This window comes from Clarias gariepinus, chromosome 25 (genome assembly GCF_024256425.1).
Source record: "Clarias gariepinus isolate MV-2021 ecotype Netherlands chromosome 25, CGAR_prim_01v2, whole genome shotgun sequence".
NCBI lineage: Eukaryota > Metazoa > Chordata > Actinopteri > Siluriformes > Clariidae > Clarias > Clarias gariepinus.
The window spans coordinates 330001-352500 of NC_071124.1; the positions used below are offsets into that span (position 1 = coordinate 330001).

At 46.3% G+C, this 22500-nt stretch overlaps 2 protein-coding genes across 9 annotated transcripts in view; both read left to right on the plus strand.

Moving 5' to 3' along the window:
• Window positions 1-16759, plus strand: part of dop1a (DOP1 leucine zipper like protein A) — a 34031-nt gene extending 17272 nt beyond the window's left edge. For 2 of the 3 annotated variants that reach the window (XM_053486380.1, XM_053486382.1), the window contains 25 exons: window positions 372-584; window positions 772-1222; window positions 1459-1736; window positions 3449-3601; window positions 3707-3807; window positions 4734-5011; window positions 5129-7208; window positions 7311-7422; window positions 7538-7714; window positions 7809-7934; window positions 8030-8164; window positions 8351-8406; window positions 8934-9038; window positions 9129-9195; window positions 9573-9717; window positions 9823-9902; window positions 10030-10139; window positions 10763-10912; window positions 11029-11090; window positions 11446-11598; window positions 12356-12492; window positions 12575-12630; window positions 12740-12904; window positions 13107-13236; window positions 13677-14350. In XM_053486380.1, the coding sequence (XP_053342355.1) occupies window positions 372-584; window positions 772-1222; window positions 1459-1736; window positions 3449-3601; window positions 3707-3807; window positions 4734-5011; window positions 5129-7208; window positions 7311-7422; window positions 7538-7714; window positions 7809-7934; window positions 8030-8164; window positions 8351-8406; window positions 8934-9038; window positions 9129-9195; window positions 9573-9717; window positions 9823-9902; window positions 10030-10139; window positions 10763-10912; window positions 11029-11090; window positions 11446-11598; window positions 12356-12492; window positions 12575-12630; window positions 12740-12904; window positions 13107-13236; window positions 13677-13982 (5826 nt within the window). In that variant the 3' untranslated portion in view covers window positions 13983-14350. Of the gene's footprint in view, window positions 1-371; window positions 585-771; window positions 1223-1458; window positions 1737-3448; window positions 3602-3706; window positions 3808-4733; window positions 5012-5128; window positions 7209-7310; window positions 7423-7537; window positions 7715-7808; window positions 7935-8029; window positions 8165-8350; window positions 8407-8933; window positions 9039-9128; window positions 9196-9572; window positions 9718-9822; window positions 9903-10029; window positions 10140-10762; window positions 10913-11028; window positions 11091-11445; window positions 11599-12355; window positions 12493-12574; window positions 12631-12739; window positions 12905-13106; window positions 13237-13676; window positions 14351-16378 lie in introns of those variants that run through there. The other variant, XM_053486381.1, reaches the window with a different exon arrangement.
• A 4240-nt stretch (window positions 16760-20999) lies between these two features.
• Window positions 21000-22500, plus strand: part of snap91a (synaptosome associated protein 91a) — a 32511-nt gene continuing 31010 nt past the window's right edge. For all 6 annotated transcript variants that reach the window (XR_008356337.1, XR_008356338.1, XM_053486383.1 and 3 more), the window contains exon 1: window positions 21000-21597. Coding sequence is in view for 4 of the 6 variants with exons in the window: in XM_053486383.1 (XP_053342358.1) it covers window positions 21468-21597 (130 nt within the window). In the remaining 2 variants the exon portion in view is untranslated. The remainder of the gene's footprint in view (window positions 21598-22500) is intronic.

The following is a 22500-nucleotide window of genomic DNA, read 5'->3' on the forward strand; positions in this document are numbered from 1 at the left end:
CACACACACACTCATATATACACACACACACACACTTCTATACACACACACACTCATATATACACACACACACACACACACACACACACTCCTATACACACACACACTCCTATACACACACACACACACACTCCTATACACACACACACACACACTCCTATACACACACACACACACTGATCACAGTTGAGTCTCTGAGTAACACAACACAGGACATGTTTATACTTTCAGCAGATCCTCTGTCTCACACACGTCTCTCTCACTCTCTACACTGTGTGTGTGTGTGTGTGTGTGTGTGTGTGTGTGTGTGTCTGTGTGTGTGTGTGTGTATATGTGTATATATGTGTGTGTGTGTGTGTGTGTGTGTGTAGGAGACGTATCTAGAGATCCAGACGGAGCACCTGCCCCAGTTGTTATTGAGGATGGTGTCGGCCTTCACGCTGCAGCTCGGCGCTCTCAGTCTGTCTGAACTCACACACTGTCTGCGTCTCTGCTCCAAAATACTCAGCAAAGTGCAGCCTCCACTCGTCTCCCCACTCCCCCTCCCCCCCAGCGGCTCCGCCCGAGAGCAGGACACACGCCAGGTTAGTGACAGATGAAGAGAGAGACAGAGAGAGAGAAAGACCTCCTCCCTCTATCTCTCTCTCTTTCTTTCACCCTGTCTCTCTCTCTCTCTCTCTCTCTCTCACCCTGTCTCTCTCTCTCTCTCTCTCTCTCTCACACCCTGTCTCTCTCTCTCTCTCTCTCTCACACCCTGTCTCTCTCTATTAGTCTGCCCCGGCGTCTCTGGATGTCCCTGAAGACGTGTTTGAGGACAGGGAAAGACCTTCGGTCATTCGTACTCCTGAGAGCAGCTTTACGGAGTTTGTGCAGTACGAGGGGGCGGAGCCTGAAGACCACGCCCCCGTCCGGTGCGACCCCGGACCCCACGCCGGTCCTGCCGCCGTCTCTAAAGCTCAGGGCGCTCCCGTGATGCAGCGCTGCCTCGAGCAGTTCCAGCACTTCCTGTGCAGACTGGTGGAGCTCTACATCGCACCGGGTCACATGGCGGGCGGGGCTAACCAGGGGGAGGTGGAGCTACAGGAGCGGCTGCGTGTATTCGATGAGAAGGAGTGTGTGTCCGCGTTCACGGCTGCGTGTCAGCTCTTTCTGGAGTGTTCCAGTTTCCCCGTGTACGTCGCCGAGGGAAACCTTAAATCTCCCGGCAGGGACGAGCACGAAGGTTCGGCACAGGGTCACGCTCTTACATCATCATTCCTCCAGCGCATAATTAACATCACACCTGCGTATATTTTAACAGATTACAGTATTATTGATTACTTTATAGATTAATGATGATATTAGTGTTTTTTTTTTGTATTGTTATCACTATTGAAATTGTTTGTAAGTAATTATTACATTATTGTTAACATTCAGTTTGTGTGTGTGTGTTTGTGGTGATGGTGGTGATGATGTCAGACAGCGGCGGTGTGACTCCGCCCCCTCACTGGCTCGAGTCCCTGATGAACGCCTGCTTCTCTGAGCTGGACTTCAGTGTCCGCGCCGTCGCCATTTCCCTCCTCATGGACCTGGTGGGTCTGACTCAGTCTGTCGCCATGGTGACGGCAGAACGTGTGGGCGTGTCCGACTCCACCCAGCCGATGAGCCCGAGTCAGGGCCGCGTTGCCGTGGTGATCAGGCCGCCGCTCACACAGGGCATGTTAAAGCACATCGCTGACAACACGGAGTTCTTCAAGGTGACGCGTCTGTCTCTCTCTGTCTCTCTCTGTCTCTCTCTGTCTCGCTCTGTCTCTCTCTGTCTCTCCCTGTCTCTCCCTGTCTCTCTCTGTCTCTCCCTGTCTCTCTCTGTCTCTCTCTGTCTCTCTCTGTCTCTCTCTGTCTCTCCCTGTCTCTCTCTGTCTCTCTCTGTCTCGCTCTGTCTCTCTCTGTCTCTCCCTGTCTCGCTCTGTCTCTCCCTGTCTCTCCCTGTCTCTCTCTGTCTCGCTCTGTCTCTCTCTGTCTCTCTCTGTCTCTCTCTGTCTCTCCCTGTCTCTCTCTGTCTCGCTCTGTCTCTCTCTGTCTCTCCCTGTCTCTCCCTGTCTCTCTCTGTCTCGCTCTGTCTCGCTCTGTCTCTCTCTGAATCGAAAACACAATTGATTCTGTTTGGTCCCTCTGAACTTGATAACGCAGTTGAATCTAAGCTGGGTCCTCTGTGCCAGTTTAAAAAATATTATGTAAAAAATTTGGGGATGATTTGTGATAGTGCACTTAAATTTGATAAGCAAATAAATGAAATCGTTAGAACAAGCTTTTTTAAATTGAGGATGATTTCCAAAATAAAGTCTTTTTTATCCAATAAAGATTTGGAAAAAGTAATCCATGCATTTATTATTTCGAGATTAGTCTATTGTAACGCGCTACATTATGGTGCCCAAAATAAAGTCTTAGAGAGACTGCAGATGGTCCAGAATGCAGCTGCAGGACTGCTTACAAGCACTTGCAAATTCGATCATATTAGTCCGATATTAAAAGCATTGCATTGGTTGCCTGTTACTTTTAGGATACATTTTTTAATTTTATTATTTCTATTCAAATCTTTACATGGTTTAGCACCAACTTATTTTGCTGATCCAATCCAGGAACAAAAGTCAACGAGATTATTACGATCTCAATCACAGAAACTTCTTGTTGTTCTTCGGTCTAAGATGAGGTCTAGAGGGGATCGCGCTTTTGTGGTCGCCGCCCCTAACTTATGGAATAGATTGCCTTCATATATTAGGGACCTTCCTACGCTTGGCCAGTTTAAAAGCCATTTGAAGACATATTTTTTATAATTGCGTTCGATCAAAGATAAGTGGGAAAGGTGCTAGTGTCATTTATTTCTTTTTTAAACTCAATTTTAGATATATGGGTATACTTTGTCTTTTATCTGTCCTTTTCTGTTTATTGTGTTATTGTCTGTACAGCACTATGGTCAACATTGTTGTTTTATTCAGTGCTTTAGAAATAAATTTGAACTTTGAACTCTCTGCTCTCTCTTTCTGCCCCTTTTATTTTCTAGTTCTTGCTTTTTATGTTCTACCTTTTTCTCTTTATCCTTATTCTATCTTTTATATGTATATTTTGTATTCCTGTTGTGTTTTCTATCTCTGTTTTGTTTTAAGTTTTCCCTTTTCCTTTTTCTCAGTCTCTTATGTATTGTTTGTCAGTTTGAAACTTGAGATAAACTCAGAGTTACAGATCTGAACTTATACCACAACAGTTACACGTCATGTACAATCAAAAAGTGGAATATAAGTAAAACTAGAAAATTGTCCCAGATAAAGGATATGCACTCTACCAGGAGGTTACACCAGGGGTGTACATCTGTGTCCTTTATTTCCAGTACTGTAGTGTAACACTCTCTCCCCCTCTCTCTCCACTGTGTGTGTGTGTGTGTGTGTGTGTGTGTGTGTGTGTGTGTGTGTAGAGAGTGGCGGTGTTGTTGTGGGATCAGTTGGGTGGAGCGACTCCTCAGCATCATCAGCGCAGTGTGGAACTTTTCTACCAGCTGCACAACCTGGTTCCCTCCTCCAGCATCTGCGAGGACGTCATCAGTAACCAGCTGATGCACAGAGACAAGGTGGGTCTCTGGAACACGCAGGACAGTGAGATCAGTCTGAGTGGAACTGATCGGTTCACATCTGTCAATCACTTCCTAATCAGCCCTCTTTTGTTCTTCTTCCAGAGGATCCGTTTGGAGGCTCATGTGAAGTTCTCAGTCTTGTGGCATCTCACCCGAGACCTGAACATCACCAAGTCTTCACCTTTCAGTCGCACCTTTGACAGGTGAGAGAGAGACACACATTCAGGATGTAAAATGGACAGTGGAGACGTTTCAAATAACACGTATGAGTTACAGACTCTTTAATAACTTTAGCTAGAAGACGAGTTTGGAGTTTTGTTATTAAAATGGTGAGATAAAAGGCTGTGTGGATCTCAAGAGGAGCATCATCTCATCCACAGCTACACTTCCATAGACATGCATTATTCTCAGGATTATTTAATCTCCAAGTGGTTGAACACTGAACCTTAGCTCTTTGGTGAAAGATGTTGAATGATTTTTGGGTTAAAATCATCCAGTCAGCCTGAGATTAGGACTTTCTCACCTTGACCCAGACATCACACTTTACTTTTAGTAGACTGGACATTTTGGAGGAAATCCAAGGACTGTTTTAACCTTGAACTCTAAATTTGCTTAAAGGAGCGTGTTTATTTATTATTTATGAAACCATAAAGTCAAGCTGATTTTACATCGTTAATGAGAAGGATTGTGTTTCGGGAGTTTAGCGTGTCTGACTGTACAGCACCCGTAACACACTGAGCACTCACTGTTTGGAAAAACACCAACATCTGAATATTTATAAGGAGCGATTCTTAATAATAAACAGAGAAGAAAAGATTTCCCTGTACATTTATTATTCCGAGTTAAGCTATTGATTATTTGTGTAAGATTTAATGAGTCACAAAGAGATTTAAAACAGATTTAATCCGATCCGTGTTTTTGCGTTCTCCTGAGTCAGATGAAGAGGGTACGTGATGTCTAATGTAAAGAGAAAACAGCTAGTTAAAGCAGCACTTTGGATAAACGCGTTGATTTCAGGACTCATCTGTCACTAAAACAATAATAATTTCACAGACCAGTATCAAAGCCGCAAAGCTGCACATAAAACCTTAATTCCGAGGTTAATTCCAACACGTCTGACCTCCTGCAGGTCTCTCTTCATCATGTTGGACAGTCTGAGTTTTTGGGACAGTTCGGCGAGTGCTGTGGGGCGGGCGTGGCTCAACCAAGTGCTCCAGAGGCACGACATTGCTCGGGTCCTTGAGCCGCTTCTCCTGCTGCTGCTGCATCCAAAAACACACCGTGTGTCCATCCAGCGTGTTCAGGCTCAGCGCCACTGGAACTGGGCCTTTCCTGACCCTCCGGCATCAGAACTGGGATCATCGCCACGTGAAGCGGAATGCTTAGGGGGGACAGGCTGCCCTGACCGTAAGTGCAGTGTAATTTTGGTTTATGATTTTATCTCTAAGGCTGTCGGATCTAGGTACAGTCTAAGGGCTTAATGCATGTCTGTGCTTTGTTTTTACAATGTGGTCTATCCTTCAGATTACTGCATGTCTCAGGATAACCTGAAGGTCCAGGCCCTTCCTCTGGATGATATGGAGCCCTTCAGCCTGACGGTGAACCCTTTAAGCGACAGTCTGTCACTTCTGAGCCTCAGCACTGAAAATTTACACCTTTGTGGCGAATATCAACCTCCAGACCAGCAGGAGGAGCCGCTAAGCTCAGAGTCAACGGGCTCCCAGTCCTCCACTGTGGACAACGGCAGCTTGAGCGAGCTGGAAGGAAGCGGCAGTACTGTTAACACGTCTGATCAGGCAACACAAGAGGCAGAATTTGAGGAAGACGCCATAAACACGGTGGTGGCAGTGATTCTTGACGAACTAGTGGACAGGGTGGTGCATATGGTGGAAGACAGCTCAATCGAGACACCTTCGCCTCCAGAAGTTTGGGCTCGCACTGACTCGGACAGTTCCAACACCTCAGAAGCATCTGTTGAGCCCCAGGTCCACATGGGCCCGTTTCCAAGCAACCCATGTCTAACACTCCCTGAATTGGTGGCTGGTGGAACACTGGAATTCCTAACGGTTCCTTCATCAGCAGATGAGCCGCGTGAAGGAATACCAAGACCCAGTTCCTCACCTTCCATCGTCACGCTGCCAGACAGTAGTGGAACTGGTACTCCAGAGTTAAGCCTGCACCCAGACGACCTTCACTCTCGGAAACGCAGCCACAGCAGCACCCAGCTTAGCCTCAAAGGTAAAATCATGGAGCGTCTGACTGACAAGTCTCCTGGAGCCAAGCCCAAGGTGAAGAAGAACAAGAAGAAGGAGGAAGAACGTCGGAAGTCAAACCAGGCAGATAAAAACCGACCCCCCAGCATTTTCTTTGGTGACAGCTTGGACTTGGAAAATTGGTACAGCTGTGGCGAAGGTGAGGTTTCTGAGATCGAGAGCGATATTGGGTCTCCCTGTGGCGCTGCTAGTGGACTTCCAGGCTCGTCCCGATCTTCTACGTGTCCTGCTCGCTTTAACATCCATCCCCTTTACCAGCACGTCCTGCTGTACCTGCAGATCTACGATTCCTCTCGGACTCTTCATGCTCTTTCTGCAATAGCTGCCATGTTGCGCACAGCTCCAGCTGGCTTTGTCAGCGCCATCGCGACCACCAGCATCAACAACACCTACACACCTCAGCTCTCGCTCCTTCAGAACCTTCTAGCTCGTCATCGTGTTTCCGTCATGGGTAAAGATTTCTATTGCCCCATTCCTCAGGATTCACATTCACATTCCTTCCGTAGCGCCATGTACCTGGAGATAATCATCTCACTGTGCCTCTACTTTTTGAGGAGCTATTATTCATCACACATTCCAGCAGCGCCTCAGGACCTGGCAGGGAACCGGGCCATGCAGCTGACCAGCGTTGAAGTCCTGACGCTGCTCTTCAGTGAGCTCGCCAAGGTGATGGGCGGCTCAGCTAAAGGGTTTGCCAGCTTCATTAGCGATGTCCTGTCCAAGTGCAAGGTGCAGAAGGTGGCACTGCACTGCCTGCTCTCGTCCATCTTTAGCGCTCAGAAGTGGCACGAGCAGCGGGTGCGTGGAACCAACCTGTCTGCCGTCGAGGAGGGTCTTTCTGAGGACAGCGTCATCAACTTGTCCGAGGACCAGCTGGACGGATGCACTGGGGTGCAGTCGCAACTCCTCCGCCTCATCCAGAGCCTCGTTGTACTCGAGCATCACGTCCTGGTCCCCGGAGATGAAAGTGGAGAGGCCGGAACAGGAAGTTCAGCAAGTGGTGGTGGAGCCGGGGCTGCGTGTGGCGGCTTTGAGATCCTGGGTGGAGAAGTGGAACATGTGAATCCTCAACAGCCAATGGTGTCACTGCAGTACCTGCATGGGCAGCCGATCACAGCACAGGGGATGTTTCTATGCGCAGTGATCCGGGCGCTTCACCAGCATCACGCGTGTAAGATGCACCCGCAGTGGATCGGCCTCGTCACGGCCACGCTGCCCTACATGGGTCGGGTTCTGCGTCGCGTGGTCGCTTCAGTGACGCTTCAGCTCTGCAGGAACCTCGACAATCTGATCCAGCAGTACCGATATGAGACCGGAATCACAGACACCAGGTACGCCCCCTAGATCCCCTTAAGGAACTGCAGGGTAGGATTCATGATCTGATAAAGGAAATGTGGGTTCAGGGAAATATAATGAGGTTGTTGTATGTTTAGACCCCAGTGGATGGCGCTGTGTATTCCTCCTGATCTGGTCCTCATTGTGCTGGAGGGAGTCACGGCCATCATTCATTACTGCCTGCTCGACCCGTCGTCTCAGTACCACCAGGTGGGGGCGCTGTTCTTCCACAACCTTATTTAATTTATAATTGAGGCATGTACATGGGGAGTGATATGTGTGTGTGTGTGTGTGTGTTTGTGTGTGTGTGTGTTTTCTATCACAGCTCCAGGTGAGTGTGGATCACAAGCACCTGGCTGAAGCGCGCTCAGGTATCCTGTCGATTCTCCACACCATCATGTACTCAGTCACGTTGCTCTGGAGTACCCTTTACCTGGCCGACAGTTCAGAGCGACCCACTGGCGCCACCTGCAGCTCCAACATCAACCTGGGCTCCACTAAAGTGAGAAAACACACCTGGGATAATAATCATAAAGTCTGACGTATAAAATCAGTGCAGGGGAAATTTCACAACAATTTTTATTTTTTATTTTCAGAATCTCCGTCAGCAGATCCTTGAGTTGCTCGGTCCGATCTCGATGAACCACGGCGCTCACTTCATGGCCGCCATCGCTTACGTCTGGAACGAAAGGAAACAGACCAAAACTCCTGCCAGGAACAAGGTGCGCGAAAACCCCTGGGATAACCCACTCAGTGTGCAGAGGGAATGCAAATATCAGCTTCGTTTTATTGTCTGTGTGTGTGTGTGTGTGTGTAGGTAATTCCCACAGCGAGTGATGAACAGCTCCTCCTGGTGGATTTGGTGAGGAGTGTTAATGCCATGCGCACTGAAACAGTCATGCAGACGGTGAAGGAGGTTCTCAAGCAGCCGCCGGCCATCGCTAAGGAGAAGGTGCTCGGTTTACACTTAAATAATAATAAATCATAAACACCGGTTAGTTTATAAAGTGCTGTTCTCCGTATAAAGTTAAAATAAAATAAATTTTTCTACTGATTTAAATACAAAACTTCAACAGCTGATGATTATTCTACAATATCTGAATATTAATTGTTATGTCATTAATCTCTCCTCTTACAGAAACATCTCTCTCTTGAAGTCTGCATGCTCCAGTTCTTCTACGCTTATGTTCAGAGGTGAGTCTGATACACAGGCCACGCCCGTCACCCACGCGTAACCATGTCTAATCATCAGTCATTAAATAATCAACGAGACACTGAGTGACGCAGTGGCACAACAGAAAAGCGTTCCCCTTTAAGGGGAGGGGGAGGGGTCGACTCTCATGTCAATCATAGGAGCTTTTAACCAATCATGTGCCACTGCGCTTTGTTCCCGCCCCCTAACGGTGTGTGTACATCGTGTGTCTCAGAGGCAGCACATGAGAGCCTTCACCCTGCTGGCTGAGTCAGTCCTGTAACTCTGTACCGTTTTAAATTCAATATTTTATTACAAACTTACTGTATAACTGAATTATTGATCACAGTATAGTTAATAAAACCTTCACACTGTCCACTATTGTTCTAATAAAAATAGAAACTCTCTATAATTAATACTCTTACATTTTAAAATGAAATTTAGTCTTTGCTGAGAAATTTTCCATCAGTGTCTCTAATAATAATAATAATAATAATAATATGATTTATTTCCTAACGATGTCCTGCAGGATCCCCGTGTGCAGTTTAGTGGACAGTTGGCCCTCACTGCTCTCACTGCTGAAGGACTCGGTGCAGCTCGGCCTTCCTGCTCCAGGACAGTTCCTCATCCTCGGGTAACACACACACACACACACACGTTGTTTAGATGTAGCTGTAACCTGGCTGTCTGTAACCTCACTGTTTTCCGCTGGTTTCTGTTTTAGAGTTCTGAATGAATTCATACTGAAGAATCCGACTCTGGAGAATAAGAAGGACCAGCGCGAGCTGCAGGTGAGAGAACCTCCTCATGGTTCCACCTCTGCTGTGAGGTTAACGAAGAGCAAATGAACCACAATCCTTTTGTTACATGTTGATGAGAAATGTCAAACTTTACAGAGAATAATAATAATAAAAAATATTTAATTTAATTATAAAAATTAAAGTTAATAAAGTTCTCTCGTTTTTCACGTTTACATTCCATCCTCACTGTTAGACCTGTAAAGCTCTAAGCTACCACAAGATGGCGCCCAAGGCAGGTCCTCGTCTCTCAGTGTTCATTATGGACATTAAATATCATAGTGGACAATCGGTGTGTGTGTGTGTGTGCGTGTGTGTGTGTCAGCGCTCTACGTGGGGTTTCTCCTTCATTATATTTTCTTTGTGAACAGGACGTGACCCATAAGATCGTGGAGGCCATCGGGACCATCGCAGGTTCCTCTCTAGAGCAAACCACCTGGCTGAGGAGGAACCTGGAGGTGAAGCCGTCTCCTCAGATCGTCGTGGACGGAGCAGGGATGGAGTCAGACGTGGAGGGTGAGACAGAGAGAGAGACAGACAGGGATTAGCGTCTTATATGATAAGCAGTATTATTATGACAGTCAATGTGTGTGTGTGTGTGTGTGTGTGTGTGTGTTTCAGATCTCATGCTCACAGTGATGGAGGCGTCCAGCTTCACTCCCTCAGTCTACAGTGTTCACGCACTCACACTGCTAGCAGAGGTAAACTCCTCCTCACCTCACACACACACACACACACACACACACACACAGACACACACACACACAGACATGAACACTTCATGTGTATGTATAGTGTGTGATTGATGGTGTGTGTGTGTGTGTACAGGTGTTGGCTCATCTGTTGGACATGGTGTTCTTCAGTGATGAGAAGGAGAGAGTGATCCCTCTGCTGGTCAACATCATGCACTACGTTGTGCCATATCTACGCAACCACAGGTATACACACACACACACACACACACACACACACACACAGGGTAGGTGCGAGTTTAAAGTACCTGTGTTTCTTTGTGTTAATGGTCTCCATGAAGATTATATTCTCTATGGTGTTAATGTTCTTAGTAATGTTGATGTTCTCTGTTGTAATGATCTTCTATGTGGTCATGATGTTCCTTATGGTGATGTTCCTCATGGTTTTAATGTTTTTCATGGTGATGATGTTGCTCATGGTGATGATGTTGCTCATGGTGATGATGTTGCTCATGGTGATGATGTTGCTCATGGTGATGATGTTGCTCATGGTGATGATGTTCCTCATGGTGATGATGTTCCTCATGGTGATGATGTTGCTCATGTTGATAATGTTCCTTATTATGATGTTCCTCATGTCCTTCATGGTGCTGATGTTCCTTATGGTGATGTTCCTCACAGTTTTAATGTTCCTCACAGTTTTAATGTTCCTCACAGTTTTAATGTTCCTCACAGTTTTAATGTTCCTCATGGTGATGATGTTGCTCATGGTGATGAGGTTGCTCATGGTGTTGATGTTCCTCATGGTGTTGATGTTCCTCATGGTGATGATGTTGTTGAGATGTAGGACTCTTCTTCTCCTGTTGCAGTGCCCACAATGCTCCGAGTTACCGGGCGTGTATTCAGCTCCTGAGCAGTCTCAGTGGGTATCAGTACACACGCCGAGCCTGGAAGAAAGAAGCCTTCGACCTGTTCATGGACCACACCTTCTTCCAGATGGACGCGTCCTGTGTGAGCTAGTAAGTGACACACGATAACTTCATGCAGTATAGTCATTCCAGTGGGTGGAGCCTAAGTTTATTCCTCATTGCTGTGTGTGTGTGTGTGTGTGTGTGTGTGTGTGTGTGTGTTTCAGTTGGAGAGCCATCATAGACCACCTGATGACCCATGATAAGACCACTTTCAGAGATCTGATGAGTAAGTGCGTTTGTTTCATCACACACACACACACACACACAGGATCTCGTCTGCTCCGGTTCACATCCACAGGTTCCTCAGGTCTTCTGTTCTAGTGTGTTTTTAGTACTAGTACCTACTCTAGACCGTAGGTTATAATTGAGCACTTGGTGTAGTAACACATCACTTCCTTCTCCTCTTCTTCCTCTTCCTCCTCCTCTTCATCTTCCCTCTCCTCCTCTAACTTTTCTTCTTCCCCCCTTCCTCCTTCTCTTCTTCCTTCTCCTCTTTCTCTTCTTCTTCCACTTTCTCCTCCTCTTTCTCCCCCCCCCCCTCTTCCTCCTCCCCCTCCTCCTCCTCACTTCCTGTGTTCCAGCGCGTGTAGCTGTGGCCCAGAACAGCTCTCTGAACCTCTTCAGTAATCGTGACGCAGAGCTGGAGCAGAGAGCCATGCTGCTCAAACGCCTCGCCTTCACCATCTACAGCAGCGAAGTGGACCAGTACCAGAAGTACCTCCCGGATATACAGGGTACATACACACACACACACACACACACGGGGTAGGGTTCCCACACATCCTATAAGTCCTGCAGGTTCAGAGAGTGTTTGTGTTGTCATGGAGACACTTGGATAGAGATTATCATCACTAAAACATCCTGGACCTTATCATTACCAGTACTTAAGCCCCTCCCTCAGATCGATTACATCACCTCGCTGTTGGATAACCCGTGCAGTGTGACAGGTACAGCCTCTCCTCCTGCGCAGTGTCTCCACCTAGTGGTGACTGTATTTTTTCAACCCCACTTGGAGTTTAGAGTTTGAGTTTTGACCCTTTGTGCTTCCCGTAGCTGCTCAGTGTGGACCAGGCGAGTCTGATGTATGAACACACACACACACACTGTACAGGACGGCACTTGGTTCAGGAACACGATTTAGATGTTTTATGTTAGGCACAAGAGATGGATCATTTTTAAAGATTTATAAATTCTCTTTTTGTGTTAGAATCAAGATAACAGTTTTACATGTGTGTTTAAAATCTGTTTCAATAAGTTCTGAGATTAATTTATTTTGTATAAGATCCCTGATTGCTTAAATTAAATAAACTTAAACTTAAACACGCACATGACTGTAGCGTCCGCGAGCCGCGAGCCCTGCGCGTCATCACAGATCCTGAGACATCGTAACACCATAACACTGGAATGTTTATAACCTGTTATAATAAGTTCATAGTAATGTGTATTTAAATACATATAGGGTAATACTGCGGGTGTGTGTGTGTGTATTAGAGCGGTTGGTGGAGAGCCTGCGTCTCCCTCAGGTCCCGATCCTGCACGCGCAGGTGTTCCTGTTCTTCAGAGTTCTGCTGCTGCGCATGTCTCCTCAACATCTCACCTCACTGTGGCCCACCATGATCACTGAGCTGGTACACACACACACACACACACACACACACACACATATCATTTAAATGTCATATTAAAAACATGCTCTGCTCTACCTCTCAGGTTCAGGTGTTTCTACTGATGGAGCAGGAGCTGACTGCAGACGAGGACATCACCAGGTCCACACACACACACACACACACACACACACACACACGAGCTGTATGAGGATGCTGAGTGTCTCTGTGTTCTGATGTCACACTAACAGTGTATATTTCCGCTCTGCAGGACGTCCGGTCCCTCTGTCGCTGGACTCGAGACCACGTACTCGGGTGGAAACGGGTTTTCGACGTCCTACAACAGCCAGCGCTGGCTCAACCTCTACCTGTCCGCCTGTAAACTGCTGGACCTGGCGCTCACCCTGCCCTCCGAGAGTCTCCCGCAGTTCCAGATGTGAGTGTTTCCCCCCATACAGGAAGTAGGAGCTCAGAACAGGAAGTCTCACCCGTAAACACACCTGTCATAATGCTGAAAGGGACGTTCGGCCGCGTCCCAAATCGTATCACGTAATGTATCTCATTAGGTGTCTAATGAAGTGTAGTTTTAACATTGCTGTGTGTGCGTGCGTGCGTGTGTGTGTGTGCGCGCGCTGCAGGTATCGCTGGGCGTTCATCCCTGAGTCCTCAGACGATTCGGGTTTGGAGGTGAGGAGACAGGGCACGCACCAGAGAGAGTTTAAACCCTACGTAGTGCGACTGGCCAAGCTGCTGAGGAAAAGAGCCAAGGTAAATATACACACACACACACACACACACACACACACACACACACACACACACTATAATCCTGTTAGCACTAGACATTGGAAACATTTTAAACATCACACATCCAGTAGCAGGACATTAACACTACAGGTGTGTGTGTGAGATAAAGGATGTCCTGTGTGAGACACACCTGGAGAGACACACCCTGCTTCCGCGAGGTCCTGAGCTCTGTCCCGTCTCTCTCGGTCTGGGCTGCAGGTTTTAGTTTTAGTGCGAGACCCCTCAATAGAGTGTGTGCGTGCGTGCGTGTGTGTGTGTGTGTGTGTGTGTGTGTGTGTGTGTGTGTGTGTGTGTGTGTGTGTGTGTGTAAGTGTGTGTAAGTGTGTGTAAGTGTGTGTAAGTGTGTGATGAAGCTCACTAAAGCGTGATCCTGGTGTAACTCTCCATCCTCTGTTCATCAGAAAAGTGCAGAAGACGACGTGTCGAGCCGGACGTTAGCGTGGGAGCCGGGACGCTTGACTCTGACCCTCTTCGGTATCCGTAGCATGGAGCAGCTCCTGCCCTTCTTCACCGTGCTCAGCCAGGTGTTCAGCAGCAAGTCGGGTCTCAGGTCGGTGTCGTTCCTCAGCGGAGCCCCGCCCGGGGACACGCCCAACGCCACGAGAAACACCAAGCACGAGAGCCAGAAGATGTTCTGGAGCCGAGCCAGACACGAGATCGAGGAGATGGTGGAGAAGGACTTCCTGGAAGGGCTAATAAAGACATGATGGAACCCCAAACACCTCCATGTAAATACCTGTGGGAAACATTAACACCTCAACTTTTAGATGGAATCCAAAAGGAATTAAGTATTAAACTAGAAACATTTATACGTGTTTTTTTTTTTCTATTTATAATGAATGTTGTTGTTTTTTTTCCAAATCCTCTGCTATTTAATTGGATTAATTTTTATCTGTAGAGGGGCCGTGATTGCACTCGTTACTTTAAACCCTCAGAATGATGTGATTGTGTTTCTTTGTCATTCCATGTTGTGGTGAAGGTTCAGAGATACGCGGTTTAAAAGTGTTTTTAAAAATAGCAGCTAAAATAATGTCCATGATAATAATAAGAATAAACGATAACGGCTCGTAGCAGAGCTCAGGCTGAATCTGGATTAGTTAATAAACCTTAAGGAGTTATTTCACCTGTTCACCTTCACACCAGGCCGTGTCTCAGATCACACACACACACACACACATCTGTACTGACTGAGTTTCAGCGAGAGAGTGTGTGTGAGAGAAAGTGTGTGTAAGTGTGTGTGTGTGAGAGTGTGTGTGTGTGTGTGTGTGTGTGTGAGAGAGTGTGTGTGTGTGTGTGTGTGTGAGAGAGTGTGTGAGAGAGTGTGTGTGTGTGTGTGTGAGAGTGTGTGTGTGTGTGAGAGTGTGTGTGTGTGTGAGTGTGTGTGTGTGAGAGTGTGTGAGAGTGTGAGAGTGTGAGTGTGAGTGTGTGTGTGTGTGTGTGAGAGTGTGAGTGTGAGTGTGAGTGTGAGAGTGTGAGAGTGTGTGTGTGTGTGTGTGAGAGAGTGTGTGAGAGTGTGTGAGAGAGTGTGTGAGAGAGTGTGTGAGAGAGTGTGTGAGAGAGTGTGTGAGAGAGAGTGTGAGAGAGAGTGTGAGAGAGAGTGTGAGAGTGTGTGTGAGAGAGTGTGAGAGAGTGTGAGAGAGTGTGAGAGAGAGTGTAAGAGTGTGTGTGAGAGAGTGTTACGCTAATCATCCACAGCACACGTCTCCAGTCAGAGTGTGTGATTTGAGACACAGCCGATGAGATGCGACGCTGCCTGCTTGGCTCCTCCCCCTGAGCCGCGCTGTCGTTACACCTGCAGTCCTGAACCTGCTGAAATAAACCTGAACTTTCAGTATTTATCGCTGTGTGTTCGTCCTCCTTCTTCTCTCCGACGCACCACAAAGTATTTACACCCTTTTCAGAGTGAAATCCAGGCTGTGTCCCAAATCCCAGGGGCAGTATTGTGTAGTTCTGTGTGTGTGCAGTGTGTATGTGTGTGTGTGTGTGTCATGGAATGTAAGTGTGCAGTTTGTGGATTGTGTGTCATGGAGTGTGTGTATGTGTGCAGTTTGTGTGTGCAGTTTGTGTGTGCAGTGTGTGTGTGTGCAGTGTGTGTGTGTGCAGTGTGTGTGTGTGCAGTGTGTGTGTGTGCAGTGTGTGTGTGCAGTGTGTGTGTGCAGTGTGTGTGTGCAGTGTGTGTGTGCAGTGCGTGTGCAGTGCGTGTGTGCAGTGCGTGTGCAGTGCGTGTGCAGTGCGTGTGCAGTGTGTGTGTGTGCAGTGCGTGTGTGCAGTGCGTGTGTGCAGTGCGTGTGTGTGCAGTGCGTGTGTGTGCAGTGCGTGTGTGCAGTGCGTGTGTGTGCAGTGCGTGTGTGTGCAGTGTGTGTGTGCAGTGCGTGTGTGTGCAGTGCGTGTGTGTGCAGTGCGTGTGTGTGCAGTGCGTGTGTGTGCAGTGCGTGTGTGCAGTGTGTGCAGTGTGTGCAGTGTGTGCAGTGTGTGCAGTGCGTGTGTGTGTGTGCAGTGCGTGTGTGTGTGCAGTGCGTGTGTGTGTGCAGTGCGTGTGTGTGTGTGTGCAGTGCGTGTGCAGTGTGTGTGTGCAGTGTGTGTGTGTGTGTGCAGTGCGTGTGTGTGTGTGTGCAGTGCGTGTGTGCAGTGCGTGTGCAGTGCGTGTGCAGTGCGTGTGTGTGTGCAGTGCGTGTGTGTGTGTGTGTGCAGTGCGTGTGCAGTGCGTGTGCAGTGTGTGTGCAGTGTGTGTGTGCAGTGCGTGTGTGTGTGTGCAGTGCGTGTGTGTGTGTGTGCAGTGCGTGTGTGTGTGTGTGTGCAGTGCGTGTGTGTGTGTGTGTGCAGTGCGTGTGTGTGTGTGCAGTGCGTGTGTGTGTGTGCAGTGCGTGTGTGCAGTGCGTGTGTGCAGTGCGTGTGTGCAGTGCGTGTGTGCAGTGCGTGTGTGCAGTGCGTGTGTGCAGTGCGTGTGTGCAGTGTGTGTGCAGTGTGTGTGCAGTGTGTGTGCAGTGTGTGTGCAGTGTGTGTGCAGTGTGTGTGTGTGTGTGTGCAGTGTGAAATATTCAGCGTCCCAGTTCTGCTGTGTCTTTCCCTTTTTTGTGATGGATTTAATGTAGCTCTGTTTCAGTCCCAGACTTTAATGCTCCACACTGTGGAGAAACTTGTTGGACTGATCACCTCGTTGGACTGATCACCTCGTTGGACTGATCACCTCCGCACAGACCTGTGTGTCTCCTGACTGTGGCTTTTTCCTGTTTAGGAATTACGGTTCCCTTTAAAGCCAGTTTTAAACCTCTAAGGACCCCTGAGAACCATATCATACAGACACTTTAATAATCACACATTTATTAACACCTGAGCAGAAATCAGAACACACACAACTACACCATTTATTAAGTCTTTATCATTATTAGTAAAAATGGGAAATAATAGTAAATAATAAATGTACAGTTTCTGTGAGATTTGAACGTTTGTGTTTTTGATCAGGCTTTTATAAACGAGTGTGTGGTTATTAATGTGTTTTACATATATCTACTGTTTTTCACCCCCTTCTCCTTGGTATGGGTTTGGGACGGAGCCGAGGGAGGGGCCGTGGTGTCGGCTGCCAGACTGCACATTATCTTCATTAGCTCGGGTTCTGATGGACAACTGAAGGACATCTGGGCCGTGTAGATCAGACTGCAGTACAGACCGATCTGCTGAGTGTGTTAAACGTCTCACACCCCAAACTCCAGACCAAACACGGGAGTGATCAGAGAGAGCAGGGAGTCTGGAGGCATGAATTAAGCCACGCACACACATACACACACACACACACACACACTCCTCAAACACACACATATACCATATATACACCTCAAAAACACACACACACACACACACACACACACACACACACACACACACATACCTCATATACATCTCTCTCACACACACACTTCACACTCACACTCAGAGCTGTAAGTATGGAGACATCTCTCTCTGTGTGAGAACCTTAAAGCTCCAGTATAAAACGATAGATCAGTGTAGAGCCTGCAGTAATCCAGTGACCCTTTCTAACGTTATATTAGAAAAGATCTTTTATAGATATAAACACTTTATAGATAATGTATAAATGTTCTGGTATTAGGGGGTATTGTGTGGAATAAGTCGTGTAATTTCCTCTCTACCAAATATTCCACAGTCACTGGTAGTGGTGTTATAACTAAGTGGAAGTGATGGGAACCACAGCAGCTCAGCCCTGAAGTGTTAGTCCATGTTAAATCACCGAGCGGGTCAGCGGATGCTGAGACACAGAGGTCGCCAATGTTCTGCAGAGTCAATAGTTACAGACCTCCAGACTTCAGTGGCCTTCAGATCAGGAAACCTAGAAAAGCTGTGCAGCTCATGACTAAACCTTTTTATGGTGCTGAAATAATAATATCACTGACTATTAAAGCTCAGCAAATTATTTTTAGCTAAAACTATTTCTACAAATTCTTTAAACTTGGTTACTAATGCTAGTATATCACCCTCGTTATTTTTATATATTATATACACTGTAAAAAAATGTTTAAAAAAAGTTTAGAAATACAAACTTTTTTCCCAATACATTTGAAATTATACACCCCAATCTGGGTTGTTTTTAACCCAGCTGCTGGGTAACTATTGGACTAACTAAATGCTGGGTTAATTTTAACCCAGTAAAATTGGTTATTTTTTTAACCCAGCAAAATGGATTAAATATTCAACCCAAATGCTGGGTCATATTTAACTATAATGCTGGGTTAATTCTACCACATAAATTGGTCAAATGTTCTACCCAGATGTTGGTTCATTTTAACTGGAATGTTAAGTTAATTCTACCTCACAAATAGGTTATTATTATTTTCATGTTTTACAGTGAATCTGTTAAAAAAAAAAAAAAAAAACTACCCACATCTATTAAACAGTTAAAATACTTTGATATACTGGTTTATTACAAAAAAAAAACTTAAAAGTTTTGCAAACCATACATATATGCAATAAACAACATCCTATTAAATGTTCATAGAAAAAACGTTTATTTTTCAAAAGCACAAGAACAGACAATCAACAGCGGCATCATTACTATACTATTACTCACAAGGGCAGAATGGAGTAATAACACAAATAGGCTGAGGCAGCTTCTACAGAACAGGATCTCTTTGTGACATTAGATATCTTTTCTGCAGAACAAAACTATCCAGCCCTGGTTCTGTTTTAACATACAAACACTGTCTATGACTTTTCAAGTAGGCCGCGCTATTTCATAGCAACATTACAAAAAGTCCTATACAGGAGCACACTACTTTAAATAGTTAATGTCAAACATATAAAATGCCTTGAAGCACACATCAACCGCCCCAAGTAGTGTGCATTGCTCCAGAGCCTGTCCCACCAGAATGAAGAATGCCTGAGAGCAGCGCTGGTCATTATCTCCCAACGTCAGGATGTACAGTAGGGGTACGACCTTGACACTTCAGCCTGCTGGAGGTATTCCACCATGTTGGTGCCAACCTTAGAAAGAAATGAAAGAAAGTTAAAAAATTTGTTGAATAACAAAGATTAAACTGAATAAGACTATTAATTTAATGTGTAATAGGATTTATACTAAATAAAAAAAAATGACAAAGCTAGGGTATAGGTAACCTGAAACAAAAACATGGAGACAGCTACTACCAAAAATAAAATAAGCATGGCTTTTGGGATAAAGCTGATATATATATATATATATATATATATATATATATATATATATATATAATTACAGAGGAGATGCATTGTCATATCTGGGGTCATACTGGCACATTACAATCACCCAAATATTAATACTTCCATCTAGTAGTTATCTGTACAGCTGACTGATAGTTAATTTAGTCTGAGCCACAAGCAACTTTGGTTAAAGAGGGCTACCTGGTTAGCTTACATACAGCAGTCATATTTACATACTACTTGCCAAAGGGGGAAAAGTGTCAAATATTGTTATAACTCGGGAGAAACGCGGTGACTTTTGACCGAGGAGTAAATTACTAACTGGTGAAAAACGGGAGGGTTAGCAGGTGTGTATATTTGTGAGAGGGTCAGTGTTTTGTAACACCCCAGCATTTTATTGTCTACAGCAGTGAGATTAATAAAGTTCTAATGTTAACTAAATGCTAGCGTCATGCTAATACTACAGTTACAGTTTCGTCACCCTGCAAACATTTTACAGAGAAAGATAAAAGCTCAGACATCTTATCCGTTTCCTTCACACACAGGTGGGGTTCTGTGGCTAACTATAGCAGCTATTGTCAGCTAAATTATCTTACCTCAGACCAGCCTGAAAGTTTAAGTGTAACATTAACACGGTAACAGTAATAAATCTCACATATAGTAATAATTTTTCAGTCATATGTGACTTAGGTGAGTGAACATGTGTATACAGACCTTGTATTTAACGTCATTTTCCCTTAAATGAACCGTCATCAGCGGTGTGGGAGCTCAAGAGAGACACGAAGCTCTGACTGACAGCCGCTGAATCCACCGGTGAACTTTGGGGGAGGAGCCAATCAAACTTCAACCCAGCAGCTGGGTTACACAAAAACTACCCAACTCTCTGTAAATAACCCAGAAAAATGACCCAACAGCGGCAACCCAGCGTTTTTTAGTGTGTATTGTAAGAAATAATGGTGAGTGAAGAGACTGTTTGTAAATGACACCCGCTCTCTGGCTCAGTGACGGCACACAAGCAAATTTGAACGTGATCATTATTGACATTGTTATTTAGGAATTATATCGTATGGCTGTTTAAATTGAAACACTAACTGTGACTGTCTTGATTGACAAACATGTAATGAGTGAAGTGTTTATAAAGATGGTAAACTGGTTAGCTGTGTTATTTTTGACGAAGTTCATTAATGAAACATTATGAAATACAGTAATAACTTACACGTGCATCCTGTTCTTGGTTTGAGTCAGTAAAACTTCATTTCAAAGCTGAGATACCTGAGTGCTGCGCTCGCGGAGGGCTGTGATTGGTCGAATGGTGAGGTCGCATCTCATTGGCTAAAGAGTACGAGTGACCCATGCTGCTGCCAGCAAAGTCTCAAAAATACACACACACACACACACACACAAATCCAGGGATATTCACACACGAACAATGATTTTTACATTCACAGTCCATCAAACACTTGTGAATTTTAAACATTAAAAATTTAGTACACACTTGTACATCTGTGAATTTGTGAAACGTATATTATGAATATGTATTTGTTTTGTGCACGTGAGCTGTTTTTTTTTCCTGAATATATATTTGTTTTGTGCACGTGAGTTGGGTTCCCCACATGTGAATTGGGGTACGCCTGTGTGCATCCTGTGTTTTGTGTGAATTATTGATGAGCCTGATTTGCTTCCACATTAGAGACACTTGTGGTGAAGACCCTGTAATAAATCACTGCACCGCTCAGATCATCAGGATTCTGGACTTTATCTTCCCACAGATTCAGCCTTCCTGGCCACGCCCCCTGCCGTGCTGTGATTGGCTAGGAGATGATGATTGACATGTTTTCAGGACAGAGGGCGGGGTTACACTCCTGCGCTGATGCTCTGGTGCTGATGCTGAGTTGCGCCGTAACGTCAGCGCGCAAGTGACGTCATACAGACTCGCGCAAGGGGCGGAGCCACACTGGGAATAAAAAAAAACATAAAAGGAAAAATTAAATCCTGGATCAGAGTGAGTGTGTGTGTGTGTGTGTGTGTGTGAGAGAGAGAGCGCGCGCTGCGGGACAGACATGAGGAGCACCGGCCGGAGAGAGACGCGTTAACGGAGAGAGGATTATTATTATTATTATTATTATTATTATTAGCGTTTGTGGGAGCTCTTACACACACACACACACACACGCGCGCGCGCGCTCCGGTGGCGGATGAGCCGCAGGTCTCTGAGTGTGACTCGGTTCCGTTAGTACCGACCGGGACAGACCGACAGACCGACAGTGTGAGTGTGTGAGTGTGTGTGTGGAGGAGAAGCGGCACCGCGCGGCCTCGGTGATCTCCGGAGCGGGAGAGCGGATACACACACACACACACACACACACATACACACACCGCTGTAACACACCGGGGAGTGGAGGAGGAATAATAATAATAATAATAATAATCAGAGTGATCTCCCCGCGGCGGACACACACACACACACACACACACACACACACACACACACACCGGGCGGGGAGATGTCGGGTCAGACCCTGACGGACCGGATCGCCGCGGCCCAGTACAGCCTGACCGGGTCCGAGGTGGCGCGCGCTGTGTGTAAGGCCACAACGCACGAAGTAATGGCACCCAAGAAGAAACACCTGGAGTGTAAGTCACTGTATATATATACATGTGTGTGTGTGTGTGTATCTGTGCATGTATGTATGTGTGTACGTATGAACACAGACGCGCATGCGCACTCGCATACAGTAGCTATATTTAGTATTAAAGCTCTGAGCCCAGTTCTGTTATGTACAATAATACCGCACTGATATCAGAGCACGACGTCACCGGCTTCAGACCAGATCCAGGGTTCTACCCCCTGCCCCCGAGAACCTGCCCCCGAGAACCTGCCCCCTGACTAAACCCTGCCCCCAACCCCTAATCCACACACACACACACACACACACACAAGGTCAAAACTGTCTCGTTTTCATCATTATCATCATATAGAGATATATAACCCCCACCCTGTCTCACACCCGTGTGTGTGTGTGTGTGTGTGTGTGTGTGGTCTGTGTTTAGTCTCTGGGGTATTAAATGGTCAGGGGTGTGAGTGAGAGGACGTCTGTGTTTCAGTTCTGTCTCTCTCTTTCACACACACTCACACACACACACACACACTGTGAAATGAGTTACAGCCGAAACACTGTGTGTGTGTGTGTGTGTGTGTGTGTGTGTGTGTGTGTGTGTGAGAGACACCACACTGTGTCTAAGCCAAGCAGAGACAACATGGCCGTCTCTGACAGTGTGGAGGTTTTTACACGCTGCTGAGTGAAGACACCCCTGTCTGAGTGCAGTCTGCTTTCATTTGTCATCATCTGCATGTGGAACACACACACACACACACACACACACACCCTTTCTGATCAGCGTACTGCTGGAGTTATTATAATTGTACAGTACAGAGAGCTGTGGGTCGCCCTGACCGAGCCAGACAGGAAGTGCAGCACGAGCCGGGACAAGTACACTGTAACAGGAAGTACACTGTATTAAACAGGAAGTACACTG